This window comes from Phytophthora parasitica (assembly GCF_000247585.1).
Source record: "Phytophthora parasitica INRA-310 unplaced genomic scaffold supercont2.3, whole genome shotgun sequence".
NCBI lineage: Eukaryota > Oomycota > Peronosporomycetes > Peronosporales > Peronosporaceae > Phytophthora > Phytophthora nicotianae.
This window is the reverse complement of record NW_008648989.1, coordinates 1,155,845-1,177,942: the sequence shown is the minus strand read 5'-3', so window position 1 is coordinate 1,177,942 and position 22,098 is coordinate 1,155,845. Positions and strand designations below refer to the sequence as shown.

The following is a 22,098-nucleotide window of genomic DNA, read 5'->3' as shown; positions in this document are numbered from 1 at the left end:
CACGATCTTCTTGGGGTTGTTGCCGTTCAGCAGGACCCCAGCAGCGCCAAGTTTGACACGAAGTAAAAGTGAGGCAAGGGCTTCTTCTTGTTATCAAGGCACTCGTTCAGCAACTTCTGACACCTCTCCAGCAAGGCTGTCATCTCCTTTAAGGCCTCAAGATGACTGTCGTCTGAACCGGTCAGCACCACATTGGGCTCCATCACTGCGTTCTTAACGTGGCAGACGATAGAGAACGTCTTCTAGTGGCGATTCTGCGTGGCTCCTAAGAGAGCTTGCTGATCAGCGGGGTCCTACCGGCATAGATGGTCCGCATTGACATATATTCACCGGTCCTGCGGCGCCCTTAGCGACGAAGCATTATCTCGTTCGAGCTGGCGCCTTCTCGAATGCAAGCGATTTACAAGCTTCGATAAATGATTAAAGCATTCTTAAGTATACGAAACTTTCTGAGAATGATTGAAACTTCAATAAGTACCCGATAGTTTGTGAAAGTCCGTTTAAAACTCCCTAAGTATCCTTACTGAGATGCAGCTATATTTGTCTGTATACTTAATTTTCGGTTTTAAACCGATGGTGCTGGCTCTTAGCTGCCGCTAAGAGAACATTCTGAGGTCGGCTGAATGTTGAGCGAGATAACATCGAGCGAGTTACGCAGTACCGAGGAATTAATTCCTTGAGGGCTGCCATACCTAACGGTATTCCCAGTATTATTTTGTTATATCTGATACGAAAGTTTTGCCCGATCAGCAGCGACAAACAGTTCCATGTTATCGCTCGATATGTTCACTTGGTCGGTATACACGTACTGGACCAAGGGTAGGAAAGTCGGATGAGTACCAGCAGTTTAAGCGGTGAATGCTGTACATGTAAATGAACTGCCTGTGAATACTACGAATACCGCAAAAATGATACCGGTAGACTCCTTCCAGCGAGACATGGCCAGATATATGATATGGCTGAGCGCAGTTGTTGCACTTGGCCATACACACGTTTGCTCAAAAAGATGGTTGCTGCAATCTCATCTCTTTACTCACTTCCTCATTTCAACCATGAGTCGCAAGCGCAAGAGAGACGACTACCCGGGCGACTGGGACGTCGTCGAGGAGACTCAGGACCCCGACAAGTGGCTCCCTCCCATCGAGATCGTAGCCGAGACGCAGGACCCAGACGGGGACGAGGAAATGAAGGGGACGGACAGTGACAAAGAGATGAAAGAAGTAGTACCGAAGGCAACGAGAACGAAGACGGCTGGTACTCTTCGCAAGAAGGAGAACAAGAAAAGCAAAGTGCTTCGATCTGTTGTCTGTCGGGTGAACAGGATTTGCGCAGACAACCGTCTTGTGAAAGAGATCAAGTGCACTACGCTAGCCATGAAGCAGATCCAGATGGAGACGTGGCACCTGGTCAACCTCCACACACTGCGCTGCCTCGAGCACGATCTTCCATTGCCAGACTATGGCAAAACGTTTTTCGACCATTGCTGCACGGGTGTGGCCTCCACACGTATGTCGCACATGATCGCCACAAAAATCGTTCTCTCTGGGACAGCATTCAGATCTATCGTGTTGGTCGAAGTCAGGCAGGATTGCGCGAAGTCGCAAATATGACTGGTTTCTCAGAGTTGAAACAGGCTTTGCGAGAGCAACTAGTGGTCAACGTTGACGTGATGATTCGAGAACAGTTTCGGAAGCGGTGGAGGGCGTACGTACTGATCAAGTTCGGGAAGACGGGAGACGGCCTGAGCCCAGTCGAAGAGAAGGCAAGCAAAAGCTCGTCAGGCAGATCATGTATGCTTGCTACAACGTAGAGGAGACTGACTGTCTCGAAGCGCTGCAAATGCGAGACGTGCTTACCCCGGATGGGGAGGCGTGGAGGGAGTAGTGGATTCCTTGGCCCAGTAATATCAAGAACAATGGCCTGGCGTTCTACATTCGGCCGGAATGGGAGTTCCAGAGCGTCGTGGAAGCTCGTATGGAGGCCGTTCTAAACGAGAAAGGGGTGAGAGCGTTCTCGTTGTTTCCGGTGTCTAGGGCTTTCAGAACTGCTCACATCGTGATCAATGGAAAGACGTTGGCAGGATTCGTGTCTCGCATCTGCAAATGTGGAGAAGGAAATCTAATGGAAGACTGGAACATGCCTCAAGTGAAGATTTCTAGATCATCCTTTGGCGCTATCCGATGGACTGTCATGCGACGAGCATTTGCGATTGATCACTTCGAGACTGTAGCGGATGAGTCTGTGACGAAGCCAGAATTCCGGCAGATGACAGTCGAAGCGAAGTACAACCACGCCAGCCATCGCTTTGCCAACGAGATTAATACCGATGGATACAATCGTCAATCCTGTACTACCGACCGAAGCAAGATGATCCGGAGCGTGGAGAAGACGATCCTCTCGTTCCAGCTGGCTATCTGCCTGGCGTAGTCATCGGCCTCGATCCCGGCATGCGGTCGGTGTGTACAGCAGCTCGACAACACCTTCGACCTCAGGCTCCTCGTCGACGTAAGCAGAGAAGGGTCCGTCGTCCAAGACGACAGAAGTAGAAGAAACGCAAGCGCAACTTCCCCATGTGGATTCGTCGACCACAGGCTTTACGCCTAGGGCAGCGTCCGGGCAGAGAGATCGTCAGCGTCACCACTCGCGAGTACAGGCATCTTGCCGGGTTCAACCGCTTCCGCGCTTGGAACGAGAGCCAAAAGATGAAGTTTCCCGAGTACAATAAGGTGATCGACGGTATGCCTTCATTCAAGACAGCGAGCTACGAACAGTACCTGGAGCCACTCGAGTACTTTTGGCAACACGCGGCGTACCTCCTACAGTTTTGCAAAGATCGACCGTACCTGAAGTGGCGCTTCTTCCAGAAGCGTATGGCTCGGGTTGCAGTGGATACGCTTGCTAGGCGGATCGTACCGACTGTGAGTAGGCTCACATGTGTAGCCTACGGTGATTGGAGCCGGAGAGATGGAATCAAGGGCCACGCTCCGATCCCGGTCAAGGGGTTGAAAGAGGCACTGCAGAAGCGCGCGACGGTGGTTTCCATGGACGAGTTCAGGACGAGCAAGCTCTGCTAGCAGTGCCACCAGTCGCTTTCGAGCGTCCAGTGCCCTACTCCAGTCTTCCCCAAAAGCGTCGACAACCCCAAGAGAAAGAAGGTCAAGGGCAAAGTCCTTCCACGTGATTGGTTCCAGACTGAGATCCAGTCACGCCACTGCCACGTCGTGCTTCTCTGTGAGAACAAGATCTGCCAGGCGATGTACTGGGACCGAGACGTGAACGCCGCCATCAACATGCTGGAACTGCTGAAGAGCGAGGTGCAAGGGCGAGGACGAATGCAGCCGTTCAAACGCTCGTAGGCACAAAAAAAATTGTGGACACGAGAAATGCTCCACCCAAGAGGTAGCTAGCGCGGCTGTCTTGGATATTGCAGTAGTATTATTTTGTTACGAATCAAGGAGCTGTCCTCAAGGAGTGCAGATCGATCCCCACTCGCTAAAATCGTTTCTCTCTCTCTCTCTCTCTCTCTCTCTCTCTCTCTCTCTCTCTCTCTGGGGTTGATCTATTCATCCCCCGGAGTGTTCTTGTAGCCTCTGTTGCATATGCATTTCTCTTGGTGATTAATGCTTCAAATGCGCAGTCGTCGTAGGCACGGTGGCTTTCGTATTGTAGCGTAATCGATCACCGACATGCTCAGTGTGTACGAAAGATACACCTTGAGATTTGCTTTAAAAACACCAAGGCCATAGGTACAGTCTACAGCTCCCCGCAGAACCGACTTCCAACTGCCAAGGCCAACCAACAAAATGCGCGTGGGCTACGTGTTCCTAGTGGCTTTAGCTATCCTTGTCGGCAGATGCGATACTAGCTCAACGAAAGCACCCCAAGGACGAGCTAACTTCTTTCGGTCAATCGAGACAGAGGGTAGACTTCTCAGAGACGACGAGGTGGCAGGCGACGAAGAAAGAACACGGGGCGCTGTTGCCTCGAAAATTGACGAGTTAGTGGACCCAGCGACGCTAGATGCAGCGATGAAAGATATCACAACAATGAAGGCTTTGTTCAGGCGATGGAGTGCAGATGCTGCAATCTCCGAACAAGTTATCAGCAGGCTGTCGGCGGATGCACTAACTTTCGCTAAGTACAAATACCTTGTACTGCCGTATAACGGATATCGGGAGGGTGCCCGAATTGCAGCTCAGGTGGACGCCTTGGTGGACCCGAAGACGTTGAACGCCGCGCTTCAAGATCGGAGAAAGATGACGGACTTATTCAAGCAATGGAATGCGGAAGAAGTCATTGCAATGCGGGTGGTCGAGAGATTGGCGGGCGATCCGCATACATTAAAACTTTACAGCCCACTCATCCAGTGGTTTAACAGATATCGATTCGACGGTATTGAAATAACGTCATAAAGTAGAACCCTGACACTCAGACGTAGTAGACTTTTCTTTTCTTTTTTTAGTATGTCTCAAGTACTTGCTAGTGTTTCTCAGCCTTGCTTCGCCTTCTTACTAACGACTCCGTTTGGCTGTGCTCCTCTTGTAGAAGCTTTCGTTACTGCGCTGATGCCGGCATTGGGGTGGTAGAATCGGATCTCGGTCACCATTCGCTGGCGGATCTCCGTCACATTCATCTTCTTCTCGTCGAACTCGAGCTGGATCGTTCCTGGGGCCACAATTTCTTCCTCCAGCGATCGAATACTGGCCAAGTACTTGTGTGACAGCGCCTCATCTAGCGTTGCGCGCTTACGCGGGTTCATCTTGAGCATCCATGTGAGTAGATCAATCGCCTCGGGTTCAGCTCCTGGGTACATTTCCTGCAGATTGCGCTTTGGTCGCGGTGGCAAGCTGCGCAAGTAGAACTGCACGTCTGGGTCTGCAATTTCTGCGATATCTTCCTCCTCCATCGTACCGAGAACGTCCAGGATCGTGTTCAACTGGTCCCGGCTATCTTGCGGCAGCGCTACCTGACCAGCCCCAGGACTCAGAGGAAAACATGAGACGCCGGGGAATAGTGGCTCGCGCTGGTAGTGTGACGGCACGCTGCTCTTCTGCATACTCAGTAGCTCAGCAAAGATACATCCGACCTAGAATCACATACAAAACAGCCATAAATTAGTGCCATAAAATAGTCCTCATAAAAGCACTGGGATAACATACCGACCACACGTCGATAGCAGCAGAGTAGTCGTGATCACGGAAAATAATCTCGGGTGCACGATACCAGCGTGTAACCACGTGCTCTGTCAATTGGCGCTGGATTCGACGAGCAGGTGTACGTGGGTGTACCCCCACACCTTGTAATGTGCTCTCATCTGGGGTAGAGCCATCGCCCAACCTCTTACGCTTACGTCCTGTAGTGGACGCTGACGACGAAAGTCCACGCGCCAATCCAAAGTCGCAGATCTTGATTGCTACAGGTGACAGGTTCAATAAAACATTGGCTGGCTTCAAGTCGCGATGCACGATCTCCGCTGAGTGCATGTACTTCAGTGCCTTTAGTAGATCCAACAGTAACCACCGCAAGTGCTCGGCCGTGAGGAATTGTGGCGAATGGAGCAGCTTCTCCAGATCGGACGGCAAGTACTCGAACACGACGAATAGGTCTTGAAAGTGGTCCATGTCGAGCGGCGCGATAATCTCACGAATCTGCACAATGTTTGGATGTCGCAGTTGGCGCAGGATGCACAGTTCACGGAGGATCCGCTTGGCGTCAATCGGGTCTGAGAACACGTTCTGAATCTTCTTAATTGCCACAATCTCTCCCGTCGGCAGGTGCTTGCAACGCACCACTTGGCCATAACTTCCCTGCCCTAGGACACACTCAATCGAGTAATGCGGCGCAATCTCGCTCCATCCAGGGATCGTCGACGCGTTCGACGTCACTGCAGCAGGAACTGGAGCTGGAACCGGAGCTGCATTATGCACTGCGACCTGTGCAGGAGGCACTGCGTTCATCGCAGCAACCTCTTGCGTCTCTGATGCTATAAATCATTAAAAAAAAAATGATAAATAAAAATAATCATTTATCTACCAACACAGCAGACGTACGAGTTCCTTGTGTCTGATCGAGCACTGCTGGTGTCTCGGCTAGCGCTTTCTTGTCCACCATAGCGAATGGCAAGTGGGTCAGGTCTTGCGCCACCACGAGCATACCCGCTCCCACTGGGTTACCCACCAGTGGGGTACATGATCCGAGCAACGTAACCTTGGTCTGATCTCTGGCAATGAGTTCCAGCATCACACTAGCCACGGGTGATCCTCTGACACAATGAGCCAATGCATCACCTAGCACTTTAGCTGTAGCAGGGGGTACGAGGTACGGCAGCTCCTTGAGCAGGTTACGCCCTGCCATCTCCTCTCTCGAATAGCCGCAGAGCTTGACAGCACAGTCATTCCATAGAATGACGCGCATAACCTCATCCACTACGAACACCAAGGCGGGTGACGTGTACAGTGACTTACCTAGACTGGCCAAGCTCTCGGTACTGGCACAGTAGCTCTCCACACTGGCCACGAAGCTCTGCACGGCGGGTAACGTCGTGTCCTCGAACTGCTCGCCGATTGTTTGTAGCATGATCTTACGTACGACACTATTGCGCTTAGCGGGGGGAGCGGCGGAGACTGGGGCGGCCGCATTATTGTTAGGGATCGCGGAGAAAGAAGCGGTCGTCGACGCCGTGGAGCGCCCACTGTCCGGGTCTGCGCGCACCGACGGGTCGAAGTGCACCGAGTGCGTCTTGTTGCCGTTCATCGCTCTCGTAGCCAAAGGGGAGTGAGGGAGCGCAAGGGGGAAGCACCTGGTGACGCGCCAAGCGCCGTCTCGCTGGTATTTCGTCGAGTTGAGTTTCTTTGGGAGAGACCTCGACTTAATTTAAGCAAATTTAATGTATGGAAATGATTACGTCGGTTTAATTATTATCCTGTCCAGCTGGTGACACGAACGGAACTGTACTTGCACAAGGGAATGGAGCCACTTGAGACTTGACGTGTAAAATGCTAGGGACACTCCACCATCGGGCACTTGTTGTGGCTGGCATTACATCAAGTCAATATAGTATCTTTCGCGCTGCATACATTTCTGGGTTGCGCATGGGCTGGGCAACTTGAGTCAACAGCGCTCGAAGATCTTGTAGAGGTTGGTGAGGCAGGCTACGGGTGTGATGAGTTGAGTATCGTTGAGTTCATTGGGCGGACAGAACGTTGCAGCTTTGCTTGCAGGGAACAGGACATGCTCCAACACCAAGGCTTCGCGCTCGGGGTTGCCTGGGTACCGCATCTCACCGTACCAGCGAGCAAGAACATGGGCAACACTCTCGAAGCACGGCTCCTCTTCCTCCCAATTAACTTCGGTGGCGAGCTGGAAGACGAACTCTGGTAGTGAATGGATCGATGGTTCGTGGTCTGGTAGCAGCTGTGGCACGGTTCGTAACATGCCCTGCGAGTTGATATCGAGCGAAAAATACTCAAACAACATGGGGCCGTTGGCGATTAGTAGAGTCTTGATCTCATCTGCGAGTTGCTCTCTGGGGCCGTCCTCTTCGTCGTAGCCATTTCGGGGATTCTTGAGCGCCTCTAGCACCAGATCGTAAATCGGAAACGGGGTCTGGAGCGTAATTGGCCGCGTCTCACCGAACTGCAGCAGGACCTGCTGGTAGAACACGTGAAAGGCGATTTCGTCGTGTCGAGCAACGTACAGTTTCGTGCGGTACTGCACCAATGAAAACTGCTTGTCAACGACACCCACGAAGCTGTGCTCGCGGAAAAGCTGGCACGTAAGAAAGAAGTAAGAACTAATGCTAAGGTAGGAACGTAAACAGCTTGGTCATTCTCACCCGTGCCAGCGCCTTGTTCTTCTTCTGTCGCATCAAGCTCAGCAAGTTCTGCACACTCGATAGCATCTGCGGACTCTGAGTAGCTTCCAGGCTTCCGCGGCGGTCATCTTCGTCTTCTGGTTCAGGCTCTATATGTTATAATACAAAGTGAAAACGTTACGTTAGTTAGAAATTCAAATGCACACGCTGCAATTGGCAAGTTCGCACCTTGACTGGATTGAAGCATCGACAGTTTTCTCTTACGAGGAACGTTTGACGTCGCCGCACTGAAATCGCTTTCCACTGAGTCAAGTTGCTTTGATGATCTATCTGGAATAGTATCCTCTTCTGCAGTATCTTGAGAACTTGGTTGTGACAGTTGAGATAACTGTGTTCTTTGAGACTCGAGGAAAAAGAACTTGTCTATCGTGTTCGAGCGATGGTCTGTTCGTACTAAACGCTGTGGTGCCTGTTGCATTACATTAGTAGAGCAATGAACAGCGAACTCAAGATCAGACTGGATGATGATTGCAACAAGAACATACCAGTGCCGGCTGGTACTTTTTAGACGGGGGAGTCGGTTTTTGGCTTAGATCAATCTCGATCGAGTCGGCGGATCGGTCGGCTTCATCTTCACTCTCACTCTCTCGCTTGTTCATGTCCTCATCACTTGATTCTGCTTCTTCTTGCTCCTTTTCCTCTTCCATGACACTTTCACGTCTGCGCTGCTTTGCCGATGCGTCACCATTGGATGCTCCCAACATTGCGGTGATCGGCTGGACTGAGAAGCTTCGACTTTCATTGCTACCTTTCAGCCGCTTCTCGATTGCTTGGCTGATCGAGTCGACGATATCTTCCTCATGTAGGAAGTGTACCTAAGTAAAATATGGTTAATAAAATGATCGCTAAATCTCGTGAGTAGATGACGTACGTACCTCTCGTTTTGTCGGGTGGACGTTAACATCAATGTTGCGAGGTGGGAGGTCCATGCTCAGATAGATAAACGGGTGTGTGTTCTTAGGCAAATACAGCGAGTACACGTACTCGCAGGCCCGCTTGAGTGATGGACACTCAACAAGGCGGTCGTTGATAAAGAGAATGAAATTGCTTTTCTTCAGGCTGCAGCGCAATGCAAAATGTCAGTCAGGTTAACACACACCATCCCAAAGTTGACGAATCAATGACAGAACGTACTGGTAGTTGGCGTTGCTGATGTATCCGCGAACTTGTCGCTGCAGGTCCATCGATCCTGCAGCCGTGGCGTCTCTAATGTGCTCGAATGGAGTCAGCTCGCTTGCAAGCTTGCTGCCATAGATGGTGCGAATCGCATCAAGCTGCGAGGAGCTCTGAGTCGTATTGACACCACAAGACGACTCACGATGCTGGACAACAACCACGATCTGTCAGAACAAAAGTAAAAGGAGCGTATGCAACAGCAACACTTTTACCTTTTTGCATACAAACCCCACTCCTTTCGCACCAAAGTGCACAGCATACTTCTGAACCACATCTAAGATCCGACCATACTGCTCTGAAGCATTTTTCAGCGCCTGCTTCCTCGTACTCAAGTTGTAAAACAGATCCTCCACCTACCAAGTATACATTTTTAATTACTCCCAAACGCAATAACTAGATTCTCTCCAAACGCACCACAATCTGCGTGCCGTTCTTTCCAGCACATGGTTTGGGATCCTTGGACTCGCCGGGTCTCTTTGCCACCAACTTTCCGTCACGATACGAAGCTCTACACCCACACACCACCCAATTAGGTCAGCATATCAACTATAACATTGTACGCATTACCTCTCGTCTTACTTGTAAGCACAAGGCTGATCTGCCGTCCGGGACGTGATGGTTACATGAGCTACGTGCGAGATACTGGCGAGAGCTTCACCTCGGAAGCCGAAACTCTTGATATCCTTCAGATCCTCGAAGCTCTTGAGTTTGCTGGTGGTAAAGCGTTCACAGACGATCTCCAGGTCTTGGCGCTGGATTCCTCGTCCGTTGTCTTGGATCTGCAGAAGCTTCAGACCTCCTTGGCTCACTGTAACCGCCACATGCGTAGCCCCTGCGTCCAGTGAATTCTCCAGCAATTCCTTCACTGCATTAGCAGGTCGGTGCACCACTTCTCCTGCTGCAATGCGGTTCACCACGTCCGGGCTGAGGCGCTGGATGCGCGGCACCGGTGCCATCTTCCCTCCAAGTTCAATACTGACGTACTTTATCGCGGGAGAGCATACGATTGGCTGAAAAAAATGGTAAGGGTACGTTTTTGGTTACATACGAGGCGTACCCTCATCATAGTTGACAACAATGGTAGCGTTCACCGTGTACAAGTCGTCCAAGTACCTATTCGATTGTGTGTCCTCTACGGACTCAGCGCCGTCACAGCCGTATCCAACGGTGAGTCTCAATGAGTTGGAAGCGCTCCGGTAAGTTGTTAGCAGTGGAGAATTAGGTAAATAGGCGGAATAAGACGCGCAAATTGATGCTTGTGATACCGGGACAGTTGATTTTCAGCAGTGAAGTTGTGAAGTGACACGGCTAACGCTTTAATTAGTGAAATACTGGAAGAGATATAGGAAGTTTCTGACACTGTGGATATATCCTGCGTCGTAGACTCGATGCGGTGGACGTGGTCAAGCGCATGGACTACGCCGAGCTGGACAAACTCATTGCTTGTTGCAGGCAGCATGTAATACAACGTTAGAGTGACGTCTGTTGGTGTATGTATGTGAGCAGATATTTAACAGGTACAATGATTTTATTATTGTATGTAGCCTCCACAGACGGTTGTTGTGCCAGCGACGCATGGAGACATTGTTCCGTTCAAGAAGTTTGCCAAATACTTGAAAGACCGGCAGCGGGTAAGATGGTTACAAAAGATTTGTTGTTGAGGAAGAAGATATTAACCTGCGATGGCGTATGGTGCTGGGTTACCAGGCTGGAGTGGTTATACTTGTGGACGGGCGTCTCTTGATTCTGGCGCCGCTAGAGAAGGATGACTCGCGACTGCGCTGTGTGGTCGTGAAGGCCAAGTCTACTGCGGAGACTTCAAGCGCATTACCGTCCAATGTGACGAGAATACGCGTTGATGAAGTAGCTTCTGTTCGTCCACCACAAACTCAACCTTCCATTGCTCTGCCGGAACCAGAAAGTGAGCAACGTCAACGTAGTCGAGTTCGCTCTCACAAGCGCGGCCGTGCGCAGCTAGAAGGTGTACCAGATACAGCGCGCGACAGCTCCTCGGCTGAATCAACTCAGAGCAACCAGGTATAGTTTTATCTTGCAACTGGGTGGCCGGCTACATTAGCATCGTATATGACTCATGCTGTGGATATCTCGAAGGTCGATGCAGCAACTGTACCGAAAGGAAAGGTGGATATGCTATACAGTTTGTCGCGGATTGAACGGGCAACAACAATCGCCCAACTCCGGTACGTGATCAAGATGTCGTGTCGGTGGCATAGCATTTACCTGCTTTTATTCACGTCTTTAGGCACAAGTATGAGGATTTCAACGAGCACTACTACAATGTATTACGGGAATGGAGCAAGTCGGATCCTGACTGTTGAATGGCATGAAAAGGCTAGAACATTAACAAAGTAATGTAATGCAACGAGAGGTCAGTGTGATATTCACACACTGTTGGTTACATTCATGTGCAATTCTCCTTTTCTATCTCATGGGCATCGATGTCGTTCATTTAAACAGTCTTTTGGCCACTATCTCGCCGAATCTCAACTACTCGCTGCTAACAAACAGCCAACAAAAAAAAGCTATCATCCCGTCTCGAGATTTTACGACGGGCCGAGGGGGTCATGATAAAAAAAAGCTTGGGGCCAGGCTCATCGATGTTTAATAGTCTAGCTCTCAAATTAGCTCTGAAGATCAGACCTCTACTCATAGCGCAATGCCTCCATCGCGTCCAGCTCTTTGGGCACCTTAGTTGTTGTAATCTCAATACCGGAATCAGTAATCTAGAAGATAGTCACACACACAATGGCAATGTTATTACGTGAACAACGCAATTATGACTCACAACCATAATAACGTACCACAACATCATCTTCAATGCGAATACCGATGCCACGGAATTCCTCAGGCAAGTCAAAGTCGTTCTTCGGTAAGTAAATACCCGGCTCCACAGTCACCACCATGCCTGGAACCAACGGCGCACTGCGCGTAACGTGTGGCGTATCGTGTGTATCCATGCCCAAATAGTGGCCAATGTGTGTCGGATTGTACTTCTGGAACTCGCGAATAGCAGAGCGAGAGAACGGTCCACTTTTGTTCTTCAGGATTCCCAACTCCAGCATGCGCTTCATCATGATATCCACAGAATAATCATGCAACTCGTTCAAGGTGATAGGCTCCTTGTTCTCGATCATGGTTCTCAAATGCTCGAGACATTTCTTCTGGACATCCAGCACAAACTCATACATCATTTCCTGTCCCGACGACAGCTTCCCACCCACAGGCCACGTGCGCGTGATATCGCTAGCATACCCACCACCAACCTCACATCCTGAGTCAACTAGCACCAAGTCGTTCTCGCGGAGCAAATCTCGCTTCGACAAATAGTGAACCACCGCGGCATTCGCTCCCGATCCCACCACATTCGGGAACGCGTTCCACAGCGCACCATTCTTCTTGATAGATCCCTCAAAAGTCGATCCCAACGCTAGTTCTGACATCCCAGGCCGCGTGTTTTTCATCATGTCAATGAATCCCTGTGCACCGATGTCAGCGGCAAACCGCATGCGGTTGAGTTCATTCTCCGACTTGACCACACGAAGCTGTTCAACCAGGAAGTCACCGGCAAAGAACTTGCTGTGGAACGTCTTTGTCGCCTCCACAAAGGTCGGCGAGTATCTACCTCCGTCAGGCTTTAGTACGAAGACCTTGTCCACGCTAGAGAGCAGCTTGTGCATGGCTGGAGACAGATCCGTCAGCTGGAAGGCATCATCCGCCAGATACGTGTCTTTCGCTCCATCCAGACCAACACGGGCACCGTCCCATTGCTCACTGTGTCACACAAGCAACGTGATCAGTCTCGTAAATAATAATCCCTTAGTTTATGCCGTTCATGACACACCTGTGCGGATCTCGAGGACGCACGAAGAGCACGAACGAACACTTATTCTGACTCTTGAGCAGCACCGCGTGGGCGTCGGGTTCCTCTAGTCCTGTGAGGTACATGAAGTTGCTGTTCTGGTGGAACTCCCACGGGATGTCGTGCGTCATGTACTTAACTTCGGCCGCGTTTGCGATTAGCGCCGAGTTGTCGGGCATTGACGCGAATAGTTTCTTCCGTCGCTCCTGGAACTCTGTGGCTGGCAGACCTGATTATACCAATGAAAACAAATCGATTAACGTTAGTATATCGTCTCCGGGGCCAAAGGATCTCGTGACTAGTCACGCACCAGGCTGCAGGCAACCAGGCTCCACTTCGAAGGGGTTAAACGGCTCGCTGTTGTCCGCTATGGCGAAGGTCGACTTGGATCTCGAAGCGAAGAACCGACCATAGATCGCTCGGGTCTGTACCGCGCGCTGTGCCACCTTGCGCAACATGGTCAGACGTTGTCGTACACCAAGCAGCTCGAGGAATGACACCTTACTGCTACACGCATCAGACTCAGATATAATGTCGTTTGAATGTCGCCCGAAGAAAATCGCATTCTGTAATTCCCTCTCTAAAGTACGATCTGTTTGACTGGCCGTGACCAGTCTTGCAAATTCCGACGAGCAGCGCACGACGTTCAGCTCCGAACGGACCCACGAGGCAGCAAGGAAGAGAACGTACAGTAGTTAGAGAACCTTAGCAGCCGCGTGAACAGTCAGCCAAGATGCCCCAGCATGAGCATATGGAGATGCACCGCAAGCGCCACGGCGTGCGCATGGATGCCGCCGAGAAGAAGCGCAAGAAAGAGGCGCGTGAGGTACACCGCCGCTCACAGTTTGCCCAGAAGGTACACGGCTTGCGCGCCAAGCTGTACAACCAGAAGCGCTTCAAGGAGAAGGCCGCGATGAAGAAGACGCTGGCACTGCATAACGAGCGTACGAACAAGCACGCTAACGACGACGAGATCCCGGACGGCGCCGTGCCTTCGTATCTGCTGGACCGTGAGGGCGTCTCGCGCGCTAAGGTGCTGAGCAACACCGTTAAGCAGAAACGAAAGGAGAAGGCTGGCAAGTGGGATGTACCGATCCCCAAGGTCAAGCCTATTGCCGATGACGAGATGTTCAAGGTGCTGCGCTCGGGCAAGCGCCGCAACAAGGCGTGGAAGCGTATGATCACGAAGGCCACGTTCGTCGGCGAGAACTTCACGCGCAAGCCTCCAAAGTACGAGCGATTCATCCGCCCCAGTGCCATGCGCTTCAAGAAGGCCCATGTCACGCACCCGGAGCTCAAGACCACCTTCCAGCTGGACATTCTTGGTGTCAAGAAAAACCCGCAGAGCCCGCTGTACACTCAGCTTGGCGTTATGACCAAGGGTACTATCATCGAGGTGAACGTGAGCGAACTCGGCTTGGTAACCACGTCCGGTAAAGTCGTGTGGGGCAAGTACGCCCAGATCACGAACGTGCCCGAGAACGATGGCTGCATCAACGCCGTGCTGCTCGTCTAATTGCCGTTATTACTATAGATACCTTGCAATCATATATCTCTTCAAAACGCATACTCTCTCCATTGTCACCAACTTGTATTTATTCGTTAAAGTACAAGCTGCAGGAAGCTGTTTACATCGTGCAGGCATTTCTTCTGCGCTGGCAACCTACTTCTTGTAGTTCTCGATCAAGCCGACATAAGCAAGTCCGCTGTCTGCGCAGGCCGCCAGAAGAGCGTACTTGCCACCTTCCTTCTGCAGTTTGTTTGAAGCTGTGTTCACTAATCGGCTACCCGTCGCACCGAACGGGTGTCCGAGCGATAGGGACCCGCCCCACGTGTTCAGCTTCTCCGACGGCACACGTCCGACAGCTTGGTCGATTCCGAACAGCTCCTTGCAGTATTTGGGCTCAGCCAACGCGTTCAGATTGGCCAGCACTTGTCCAGCAAACGCCTCGTGGATTTCGAAGTAGTCGATGTCGCTCAACTTCAACTTGTTCTGCTCCAAAATCCGCTTAATACCGTGAGCGGGGCCCAGCAGCAAAGACTCGAACGGATCCACGCCAACGAAAAGCCAGTCCTTGAGCACCGATTTGGGCGTGTATCCAAGATCCAACGCCTTCTCCTCCGACATGATCAACGTAGCAGCCGCGCCGTCTGTCAAGAAGGACGAGTTAGCGGCCGTGTGGGTGCCATGCGGCTTAATGAAAGCAGGTTTCAGTGTCGAGATCTTCTCGAGCGTCGAATCGGGGTTCACTCCATTCTCTTCGGTGCTGCCCTTGTACGGCAGGATTTCTCCTTTATATTTGCCCTCCACATGGGCTCTGTAGGCCTTCTGGTGGGCGTCGATAGTATACTGATCCATCTCCTGCCTTGTGACACCGAATCTGGTGGCCAGACGGTCACTCGAAGAGCCCATGATCTCTCTTGTGTGGAAGTTCTGGATGGCAGGAGCGACTGGGGCGAGGTCTGAGAACTTCAGTCCTTGAAGCAGCTTCAGCGCTGCCAAAGGGCCTTTCTTCATGACCTTGGGGGCATTAATAAGTCTCTCTCGGATGGGCTTCGAGAAGCGGATAGGCACGTCCGAGAAGGTCTCGACGCCTCCAGCCAACACGATGTCAGCGTGACCCGAGAGGATCTTCTCCGCGCCCGTGCAGATGGCCTGGCTGGATGAGATACAGGCCTGGGTGACCGTGTGTGCCGGCACGTGCTTAGGGACGCCAGCTCCCAACGCCGCCTCACGCGCGATGTTGGACGTTCCGACCTCCTGAATCACCGTACCGGCCAGTACGTAGTCGATGCTCTTAGGGTCAATGGCTGTCTTGTTAATAAGTCCCTTGAAGGCGTCGCGCATCATGTCGTAGGCGATCACGTCCTTGTAGACAGTGCCGGACTTGGCGAAGGGCAAGCGCACGCCGTCCACAACCACCACGCGCTTGGTTGCGGCAGTCGAGAGAGAGCGAGAGGAGCTAGCGCCCATGGTCAAGAGACTGCGACGACCAGCAAACATTTCGGACAAAACTTAACTTGAGCCTTACACAGCAAAATCCGAAGTGAGATCTTACGACGCTTCAAAACGGGAATGGCGGGTGCTGATTGGTTGAACAACTTCACGTCGATTCCTCAGCGAGATGCCGACGTGATTGAAGTGGGTTGGAAACGACGTGGATAAGAAACCTCGTATGTTAATGAGGGCAGCTCCATGGATAAAGTAGATGCTATTGGTACGAGTGGAAGAAGCAGTCGCGGTCGAACTGGTCCGAGTTGATGAGCGAGAAGAGCGACGACGCAGAAGTTACCGCGAGACCGGACTCAACTGCCAGCAGAGGTGATGCGCGTCGGATCTCGTCGATGGCCACGTCCAGAGCGTCTGTCCGCTCCGCTTTCCGGAGACAAGGACGACACACCAACGCCTTCTCAAACCGCGTTTTGGCTGCTGTTTTCCTCTCAATCGTGAACATATTTGGGTCGTCGCGAGGCTTCCAGGCGACTTTCAGCGGCACGCGGCAATGCGGACACACTACGTTGCTGCAGATCTTGCATTCCCTTCGTCCGTACAAGATCACACTTCCCAGGTTGCCACCACAAGAACTGCACTCGTTCGTGGGCTTTTTAATGGGATCCCTCGTCTGCCTCTTATTGTTCAACATCCACGCCAGCTTCTTCATCCTTGCATTGAGAAGAAGTCGTTGAAACGACAATAGCGCATCAGTGATCTGGGTCATAATGATGCTCGTGTATATCGGGTACCGATAGCCCATTGCATCGACGCATCCCGTCATAAAAACCTCTATGAAACCTTCACGTTTCTGACGAAATAGTCTACAGAACGAGATGTTCGCGCGCACAATTTGATGCTCGTGGAGCTCGCGTACACCCGGCACTTCAACGGAATGACGCAGATTGTATCCGACGTGTTGTCCATGACTGTCAAGTGCAATCCCTGTCGACTCCAGATACACGAAATCCCGTGGGCGAATCACGACGCTAACGAACATCGGTCCCCTGCCAATGAGCGACCACTTGACTTGCAACGATCTTAACGGGTTACTCGGTGTCGGTGAAATGATTGACGCCAGCTCGGCACAATCTGTTAAATAGTCTCCAGTACACGCGGACTTGGCCAACATCTCCTCTCGGGTTGGGTTCAGCAACCCAAACATGAGCTCGTTCAGCTCACCCCTCGTGGTTCCGTGTGCCATAAGTGGGTGGATACCGCATGGCTGAGGCATTTCTGACAGCGACGACTCTCTCTTAATGCTCTCGCGCATTGACCGGTCCTCGTACAGCACGACGCCAGCCTTGCGCTTGATAGGCTTCCACCGCTTGTCGGCAAAACCGTTGTTGTCTAGTCGGAGTTGTTCAAAGTCTTCAATTGCTGCATCGACGATCATCGCGGCCACGTTCTCCATGTTGTCCATGTCTTCCTTGGCCAGATCCAGCTCGGGGAACGTGCCAGGAGGCAAGCGGAACTTCATGTTGGTTTCGGTAAGTAACCCACTGGTGCTCGTGATTCGAAAGGCTGCAAATCAAAGAGTTCTACCGCCAATTGGCGCTGCAAGAGAAGGTCAAGGCAATGTAGAGAGAGAGAGAGAGAGAGAGAGAGAGAGACCTCTTCTCAATGTCGCTTTCGTTCGTCTTGTGCATGCAGCGAGATTTTTCAACTTCTCGTCCTTCCACGGTCTCCATTCCATTTGTCGAACCGGAACGTATACCGTTGTACTGGATTTAAATTCAGTATCCGGAGTGCGCATCGCTTTGTTTTGTATTTTAGATGGCTTTCCGGCTGACCATGTTGAAGCTGGAAGTATACATGAAGTCTCACACGTCACACATCTCCCCCACTTCACTTCCAAACTTGGGTTGGGGATGGGATTCCCGGTTGCTGGTATCTCGACACTAGCATTCGTTTCTTACGGGCACACTGATGCTAGTAGGATATTGACATGATAGGCCTTTCACACTATATATTAGATCATGCCTACGATGGACTTTGCCTTACTTAAGACGACGGAGCACATCCACCGGTAATTTTCCAGCACATTGTGGTCTCGTACATGGACAGCAAGTTCACCAAAGTTGCCCAGACGATCGCAAAGGCGAGGTAACCAACCGTGATGATACCCATAATTCGGCTAGATCCGCCCGTGCGTTTCAACTCCTGTGTCTCTGCCTTCTGACGAGGAAGCAGAGGCAGGAACGCCAACGACAGCAGCTTCATACCGTAACAGATCCAAATCGTGATGGTTACGTCACGACGCACAACGTACGTGTCAGCCTGGATATCCTTGAGCCACACGTGGAACTGAGCATTGACAAGCTTAGCCATGGAACGACCGAACGGGGTCGTCAAGTTCGTCGTAGCGGTCAGTAGACCGTATAGAGCACCTTCGTGGCCAGCCTCAGCCAGCTCGACGACAACGTAGGTAGCAATCATAAAGCGGATACCATCGGGCAGGTACTCAATAACAGGGACACCGAGCCAGAACCACTGGTTGCGAACAACATCCCAGACCGTAAGCATCGTCATAAAGGCATCGATCGATAGAGCTCCGCACATAGTAATGATGATGATATAGCGCCAGTTCCAGTCTAGACCATATTTGCCCGTAAGAGCAAGTGTCGTAGCGTAGAAAATGGTACCGACGATAGTCATGACACTGTTGTTGAACGGCGTAGCGTGCACCCAGTACAACTTAATGTTACTTGAAGACACGATGTTGAAACTGTTGAAGACTCCAGAGAAGAACTTGTACGCCACGATTTGGTAGATAGCGCGCTGCTGAAGCATACCCCAAAATGATGACATGTACTCTCCAAATGTCGGTTTATCTTTGACGCGGTCTTCGTGAAGCAAGAACCATGAGACGAACACCAGAGGAGCGCAGATAATGCCCGAGATCAACATGAGCTGTTGAAATGTGAGTGAGAAGTCAAAGCTACCGGCGTATTCCTCTCCGTTCATGAAGAACGCAATGACAGCGGCACCGACGGCAGTGAACGACGTCTTAACTGCATACACAGCCGTCTGTACGCGACCACGTTGCTCAATAGGCTCACGTTGTGCGTACTCGACAACCATGGCATCAGCGGCAACCTCACACAATAGATAGCCAAATGATGCGAGCATCATGGGCACAACGTATTTGCCAGCAGAATTCGGGGCGTTTGCGTTAATACTATCAATCTGATCATCAGTCCAGTCTACTTCATCAATACTGTGCATCGCGGGATCGCCGTAGTACGGGTCAGGGATCGACATCGCCGCCATAATGATGAGAATAGTGACGCAGAACACCCAACCGATGACCATGTATGGACGACGACGGTAGCCCATGATAGGGAAGCAGTCACTGATGACACCGAAGAACATCTTGTAGCACCAAGGAATCTGTACCAATACAGTAGCGGAGACTACGATGGTTCCTTCAGCGTTAAGGTATCCCTGAAGAACGGGGTAAATGACACCAGGAATGACACCGGCCAGGAAACCAACACCTGCGTACTGAGCCAGCAGTCCGATGCACTCCTTGGATAGTAACTGGAGTGGCTTTCCCTCGCGGAGGGCTCCATTCTCGAGCTCAATGTTGCCAGGTTTGCCCGGAGATGCCAGATTCGAGTATGCGGTCTCACTTTGTGTGGGTTTGAGATCGGATAGCCGACTGGGTCGGTCTTCCAGCACCGCCTTGACAGTGTCGTCTGTCAACGTCATTTTTTTGAGACCAGGCGAGCGTTGTCTTGAAGCCGGACAATTGTGTAATGAGCTAGGATTCGATTCCGACAGAGTTTGCCGCAAACGGTTTGTGGCAAACCACGAGGAATCCTGGTGGTGGGTCACATCCTTGCAGGATAGGATATCCTTTGTAGCGGTACCGTCTACAAGACGCTAGACCCGGGTTGCCGGTAAAAGTGATCAGCGATCTGCGTCTTCGGACAAACTTGAATGTGTTTGTCAAACAAAAGCTGTTTGCTGATCCTGAAATTCGGGCTGGAATGGGTGGTCCAGCACCAAAACTGTGCCACGCTGGCATGAACGTTGCTTGCCACTGGTAACTTCTAGCCTCGAGCACCGCTGCGGGACTCGAACATTGCGCCGCAAGTTGCGGCAGCGTTACCGTCGGACAAAGGCGGCGATGAGCTCGGCAGTCGACAACTTGTCCATTTTCGAGATGAGCTCCGACGGCGAATGCAGGCAAATCGCTAGCGATTAATTTAATCCACTGGCTGTACGATCACGGCTCTTGATTCACCAGGACACCATTTCCCACTGCTCCGTTCGCCGTCGGAGAGAAACTCACGCTGCAGTACAACTAGAGAGAGCAGTTTAGGTAGGTACATGAAGAGGAGCAGCTCTTAGCGGTCTTGCGGCTGAGGATGTGGACGTGGTGCTCACAAAGTTATTTTATCCGACGACAGTTAGCGTTTCTCTTGTGACAGCATGGGAGCTTCGGACGAACACCAGCAACTCGTACTGCAAGAGGAGATCGACCCGATCAACTATGGCGCAGTTCCATCGGCACCCACAACGCCCAAAGACCTCGAAGACGACGTGCTGAGAGATGGACCACCCCCTAGACTGCTTTCTCCGGAGGTGTTGGCGTTACTGATGCAATACGCTGGAATTGGATTCGTCAATGGCGTCCTCCCTGCGGTCATTTATCCAGTGTTACAGGGATACCTCAATGCTGAAGGAACGATCGTCGTATCTGCCACGGTTCTGGTACAGCTCCCCTGGTCGTACAAGATGTTCCTTGGCATCCTAAGCGACTGCTTCCCGCTCGGAGGCTTTCGACGTCGACCCTACATGCTGTTGGGATGGCTGGTATGTTGCTGCATGCTTTTCATGATTGCAAGCTTTCCTGAGGCTGCTCCGTATTACGGAGACCCAACCATGCACTCCATCAGTCCCGATCAATGGACGGAGGCTCAGCGTCAGAGTATCAACCCGGACGCCCCCGACGCTGCGGGCAAATACGTCATCCCAATGATGATGGCGTCGTTCGGGTATTTACTTGTAGAGGTACCTGCCGACGCTGTGGTGATCGAATACGCACAACGTGAACCGGTGCATGTTCGTGGGCGCGTTCAGTCGTGGATCCACAGTGTTCGTATGGGATTCAATGCACTGGGAGCTCTTGTGGTAGCAGTCGCGTTCAACGGCATCGAATATGGCGGTTCTTTCGACTTCTCGCTCACATTCCCAGAGATGATGTTCATCCTGGGTTGTCTGTGTCTCCCGCTTGGACCTGCTGCCTGGTTCCTCGTGTATGAAGACCAAGTGGAGCCACCCAAGTTCAGCGCATACATGTCGAACTTCTGGGGGATTTTACAAAAGCGAGCAGTATACCAAGTGGCTGCATACAAATTCTTCTCCGGTGTTTTCAACAGCTTCAACATCGTGTCTTCGAGTAACATCAAGCTGTACTGGGTCCACGCCACACCGTTTAACGCTAGCATTATGGCCATTGTTGGCACGTTTGTGTATGCTGGCACTCTGGCGGTGATGGCGCAGCGTGGTCTACATTGGAACTGGCACGTTGCTATCGCCGCTACGGTCATATTCGGTGTTGTGACGGACGGTATGATGACGATACTTGTCACGTGGAATGTAGTTCGCAGCCAGTGGTTCTGGCTGACCGTCCCGGTCATCGGAGACGTTCCTCACGCAGTGCGCTTCATAGTTAACAACTATATTGTGGTTGAACTCATTGAAAGAGGCTCGGAAGGCGCGTTATTTGGGCTGTTGACGACTGCCAACCACGTTTCCTCGCCATTTGGACGCACTACTGCCAAATTTATTAACGCTCGCTTCCACGTTTGGAAGGACGACATTCTAGCCGACACGTACGAGACTCGTCGAGATGTCACCATTACGATCTGGATCTGCTACGGTATGAAGATGGTGTCGCTCTTGTTTTTGCCGCTACTGCCGAACCAGAGAGCTGCTACTCAAGCGCTTCGTCGCCAAGGAGGCGTTAGCAAACGTATGGGCATGTGGATGGTGGGGATCTTGATGTTCGCGCTGGCTTGGCTGACAATGGTGAACGTACTGAGCATGAACCCGGCGACAAAGTGCTGGGCCATCACGGGAGGCTGCGCACCGAAGTCACATCACACAAAGTCGTTGTAAACTCACAGCAATACACTTACATGTTGCCTTTCAATACTCTAACAA

The 22,098-nt window shown here is 51.6% G+C and overlaps 12 protein-coding genes across 16 annotated transcripts; 5 read left to right on the top strand and 7 right to left on the bottom strand.

Annotated features, from left to right (window-relative positions):
- Nucleotides 1-26: 26 nt before the first annotated feature.
- Nucleotides 27-303, bottom strand: PPTG_21072 (hypothetical protein; the record flags this gene model as incomplete). The annotated part of the gene is made up of 2 exons (XM_008895525.1): nucleotides 27-242; nucleotides 298-303. 2 exons carry the CDS (start codon nucleotides 301-303, stop codon nucleotides 27-29), a joined length of 222 nt encoding a protein of 73 aa, XP_008893773.1.
- A 749-nt stretch (nucleotides 304-1,052) lies between these two features.
- On the top strand, nucleotides 1,053-3,356 carry PPTG_21071 (hypothetical protein; the record flags this gene model as incomplete). The annotated part of the gene is made up of 7 exons (XM_008895524.1): nucleotides 1,053-1,506; nucleotides 1,623-1,806; nucleotides 1,902-2,001; nucleotides 2,071-2,347; nucleotides 2,428-2,519; nucleotides 2,592-3,032; nucleotides 3,105-3,356. The coding sequence occupies 7 exons, from the start codon at nucleotides 1,053-1,055 to the stop codon at nucleotides 3,354-3,356; spliced, it is 1,800 nt and encodes a 599-aa protein (XP_008893772.1).
- Nucleotides 3,357-3,527: 171 nt separating this feature from the next.
- On the top strand, nucleotides 3,528-4,433 carry PPTG_01523 (hypothetical protein). The gene has a single exon (XM_008894852.1). The coding sequence runs from the start codon at nucleotides 3,804-3,806 to the stop codon at nucleotides 4,410-4,412; it is 609 nt and encodes a 202-aa protein (XP_008893100.1). The 5' UTR covers nucleotides 3,528-3,803; the 3' UTR covers nucleotides 4,413-4,433.
- Nucleotides 4,434-4,489: 56 nt separating this feature from the next.
- PPTG_01522 (CMGC/MAPK protein kinase) lies at nucleotides 4,490-6,753 on the bottom strand (the record flags this gene model as incomplete). The annotated part of the gene is made up of 3 exons (XM_008894851.1): nucleotides 4,490-5,086; nucleotides 5,160-5,983; nucleotides 6,051-6,753. The coding sequence occupies 3 exons, from the start codon at nucleotides 6,751-6,753 to the stop codon at nucleotides 4,490-4,492; spliced, it is 2,124 nt and encodes a 707-aa protein (XP_008893099.1).
- Nucleotides 6,754-7,110: 357 nt separating this feature from the next.
- Nucleotides 7,111-10,005, bottom strand: PPTG_01521 (hypothetical protein; the record flags this gene model as incomplete). The annotated part of the gene is made up of 9 exons (XM_008894850.1): nucleotides 7,111-7,767; nucleotides 7,835-7,962; nucleotides 8,042-8,282; nucleotides 8,359-8,688; nucleotides 8,749-8,932; nucleotides 9,008-9,195; nucleotides 9,262-9,402; nucleotides 9,464-9,557; nucleotides 9,629-10,005. 9 exons carry the CDS (start codon nucleotides 10,003-10,005, stop codon nucleotides 7,111-7,113), a joined length of 2,340 nt encoding a protein of 779 aa, XP_008893098.1.
- A 115-nt stretch (nucleotides 10,006-10,120) lies between these two features.
- Nucleotides 10,121-11,511, top strand: PPTG_01520 (hypothetical protein). 5 transcript variants are annotated; one of them, XM_008894848.1, is made up of 6 exons: nucleotides 10,121-10,216; nucleotides 10,433-10,508; nucleotides 10,594-10,680; nucleotides 10,757-11,086; nucleotides 11,162-11,250; nucleotides 11,313-11,479. In XM_008894848.1, the coding sequence occupies exons 2-6, from the start codon at nucleotides 10,461-10,463 to the stop codon at nucleotides 11,386-11,388; spliced, it is 630 nt and encodes a 209-aa protein (XP_008893096.1). In that variant the 5' UTR covers nucleotides 10,121-10,216; nucleotides 10,433-10,460; the 3' UTR covers nucleotides 11,389-11,479. The 5 variants fall into 5 exon arrangements, with proteins under 5 accessions (XP_008893096.1, XP_008893093.1, XP_008893095.1 ...); XM_008894845.1 differs by having other exon boundaries at nucleotides 10,121-10,245; XM_008894847.1 differs by having other exon boundaries at nucleotides 10,121-10,508; nucleotides 11,313-11,511.
- On the bottom strand, nucleotides 11,423-13,445 carry PPTG_01519 (hypothetical protein). Its single transcript, XM_008894844.1, has 4 exons — nucleotides 13,240-13,445; nucleotides 12,912-13,158; nucleotides 11,872-12,841; nucleotides 11,423-11,793 (listed from the first exon to the last, which is right to left on the bottom strand). Exons 1-4 carry the CDS (start codon nucleotides 13,385-13,387, stop codon nucleotides 11,713-11,715), a joined length of 1,446 nt encoding a protein of 481 aa, XP_008893092.1. The 5' UTR covers nucleotides 13,388-13,445; the 3' UTR covers nucleotides 11,423-11,712.
- Nucleotides 13,446-13,550: 105 nt separating this feature from the next.
- PPTG_01518 (hypothetical protein) lies at nucleotides 13,551-14,514 on the top strand. Its single transcript, XM_008894843.1, has one exon. It carries the CDS (start codon nucleotides 13,663-13,665, stop codon nucleotides 14,443-14,445), a length of 783 nt encoding a protein of 260 aa, XP_008893091.1. The 5' UTR covers nucleotides 13,551-13,662; the 3' UTR covers nucleotides 14,446-14,514.
- Nucleotides 14,515-14,592: 78 nt separating this feature from the next.
- PPTG_01517 (hypothetical protein) lies at nucleotides 14,593-15,933 on the bottom strand (the record flags this gene model as incomplete). The annotated part of the gene is made up of 1 exon (XM_008894842.1): nucleotides 14,593-15,933. The coding sequence occupies one exon, from the start codon at nucleotides 15,931-15,933 to the stop codon at nucleotides 14,593-14,595; it is 1,341 nt and encodes a 446-aa protein (XP_008893090.1).
- Nucleotides 15,934-16,141: 208 nt separating this feature from the next.
- On the bottom strand, nucleotides 16,142-17,401 carry PPTG_01516 (hypothetical protein; the record flags this gene model as incomplete). The annotated part of the gene is made up of 1 exon (XM_008894841.1): nucleotides 16,142-17,401. One exon carries the CDS (start codon nucleotides 17,399-17,401, stop codon nucleotides 16,142-16,144), a length of 1,260 nt encoding a protein of 419 aa, XP_008893089.1.
- A 406-nt stretch (nucleotides 17,402-17,807) lies between these two features.
- Nucleotides 17,808-19,716, bottom strand: PPTG_01515 (hypothetical protein). Its single transcript, XM_008894840.1, has one exon. It carries the CDS (start codon nucleotides 19,633-19,635, stop codon nucleotides 17,926-17,928), a length of 1,710 nt encoding a protein of 569 aa, XP_008893088.1. The 5' UTR covers nucleotides 19,636-19,716; the 3' UTR covers nucleotides 17,808-17,925.
- Nucleotides 19,717-20,270: 554 nt separating this feature from the next.
- On the top strand, nucleotides 20,271-22,092 carry PPTG_01514 (hypothetical protein). The gene has a single exon (XM_008894839.1). The coding sequence runs from the start codon at nucleotides 20,362-20,364 to the stop codon at nucleotides 22,051-22,053; it is 1,692 nt and encodes a 563-aa protein (XP_008893087.1). The 5' UTR covers nucleotides 20,271-20,361; the 3' UTR covers nucleotides 22,054-22,092.
- Nucleotides 22,093-22,098: the final 6 nt, after the last annotated feature.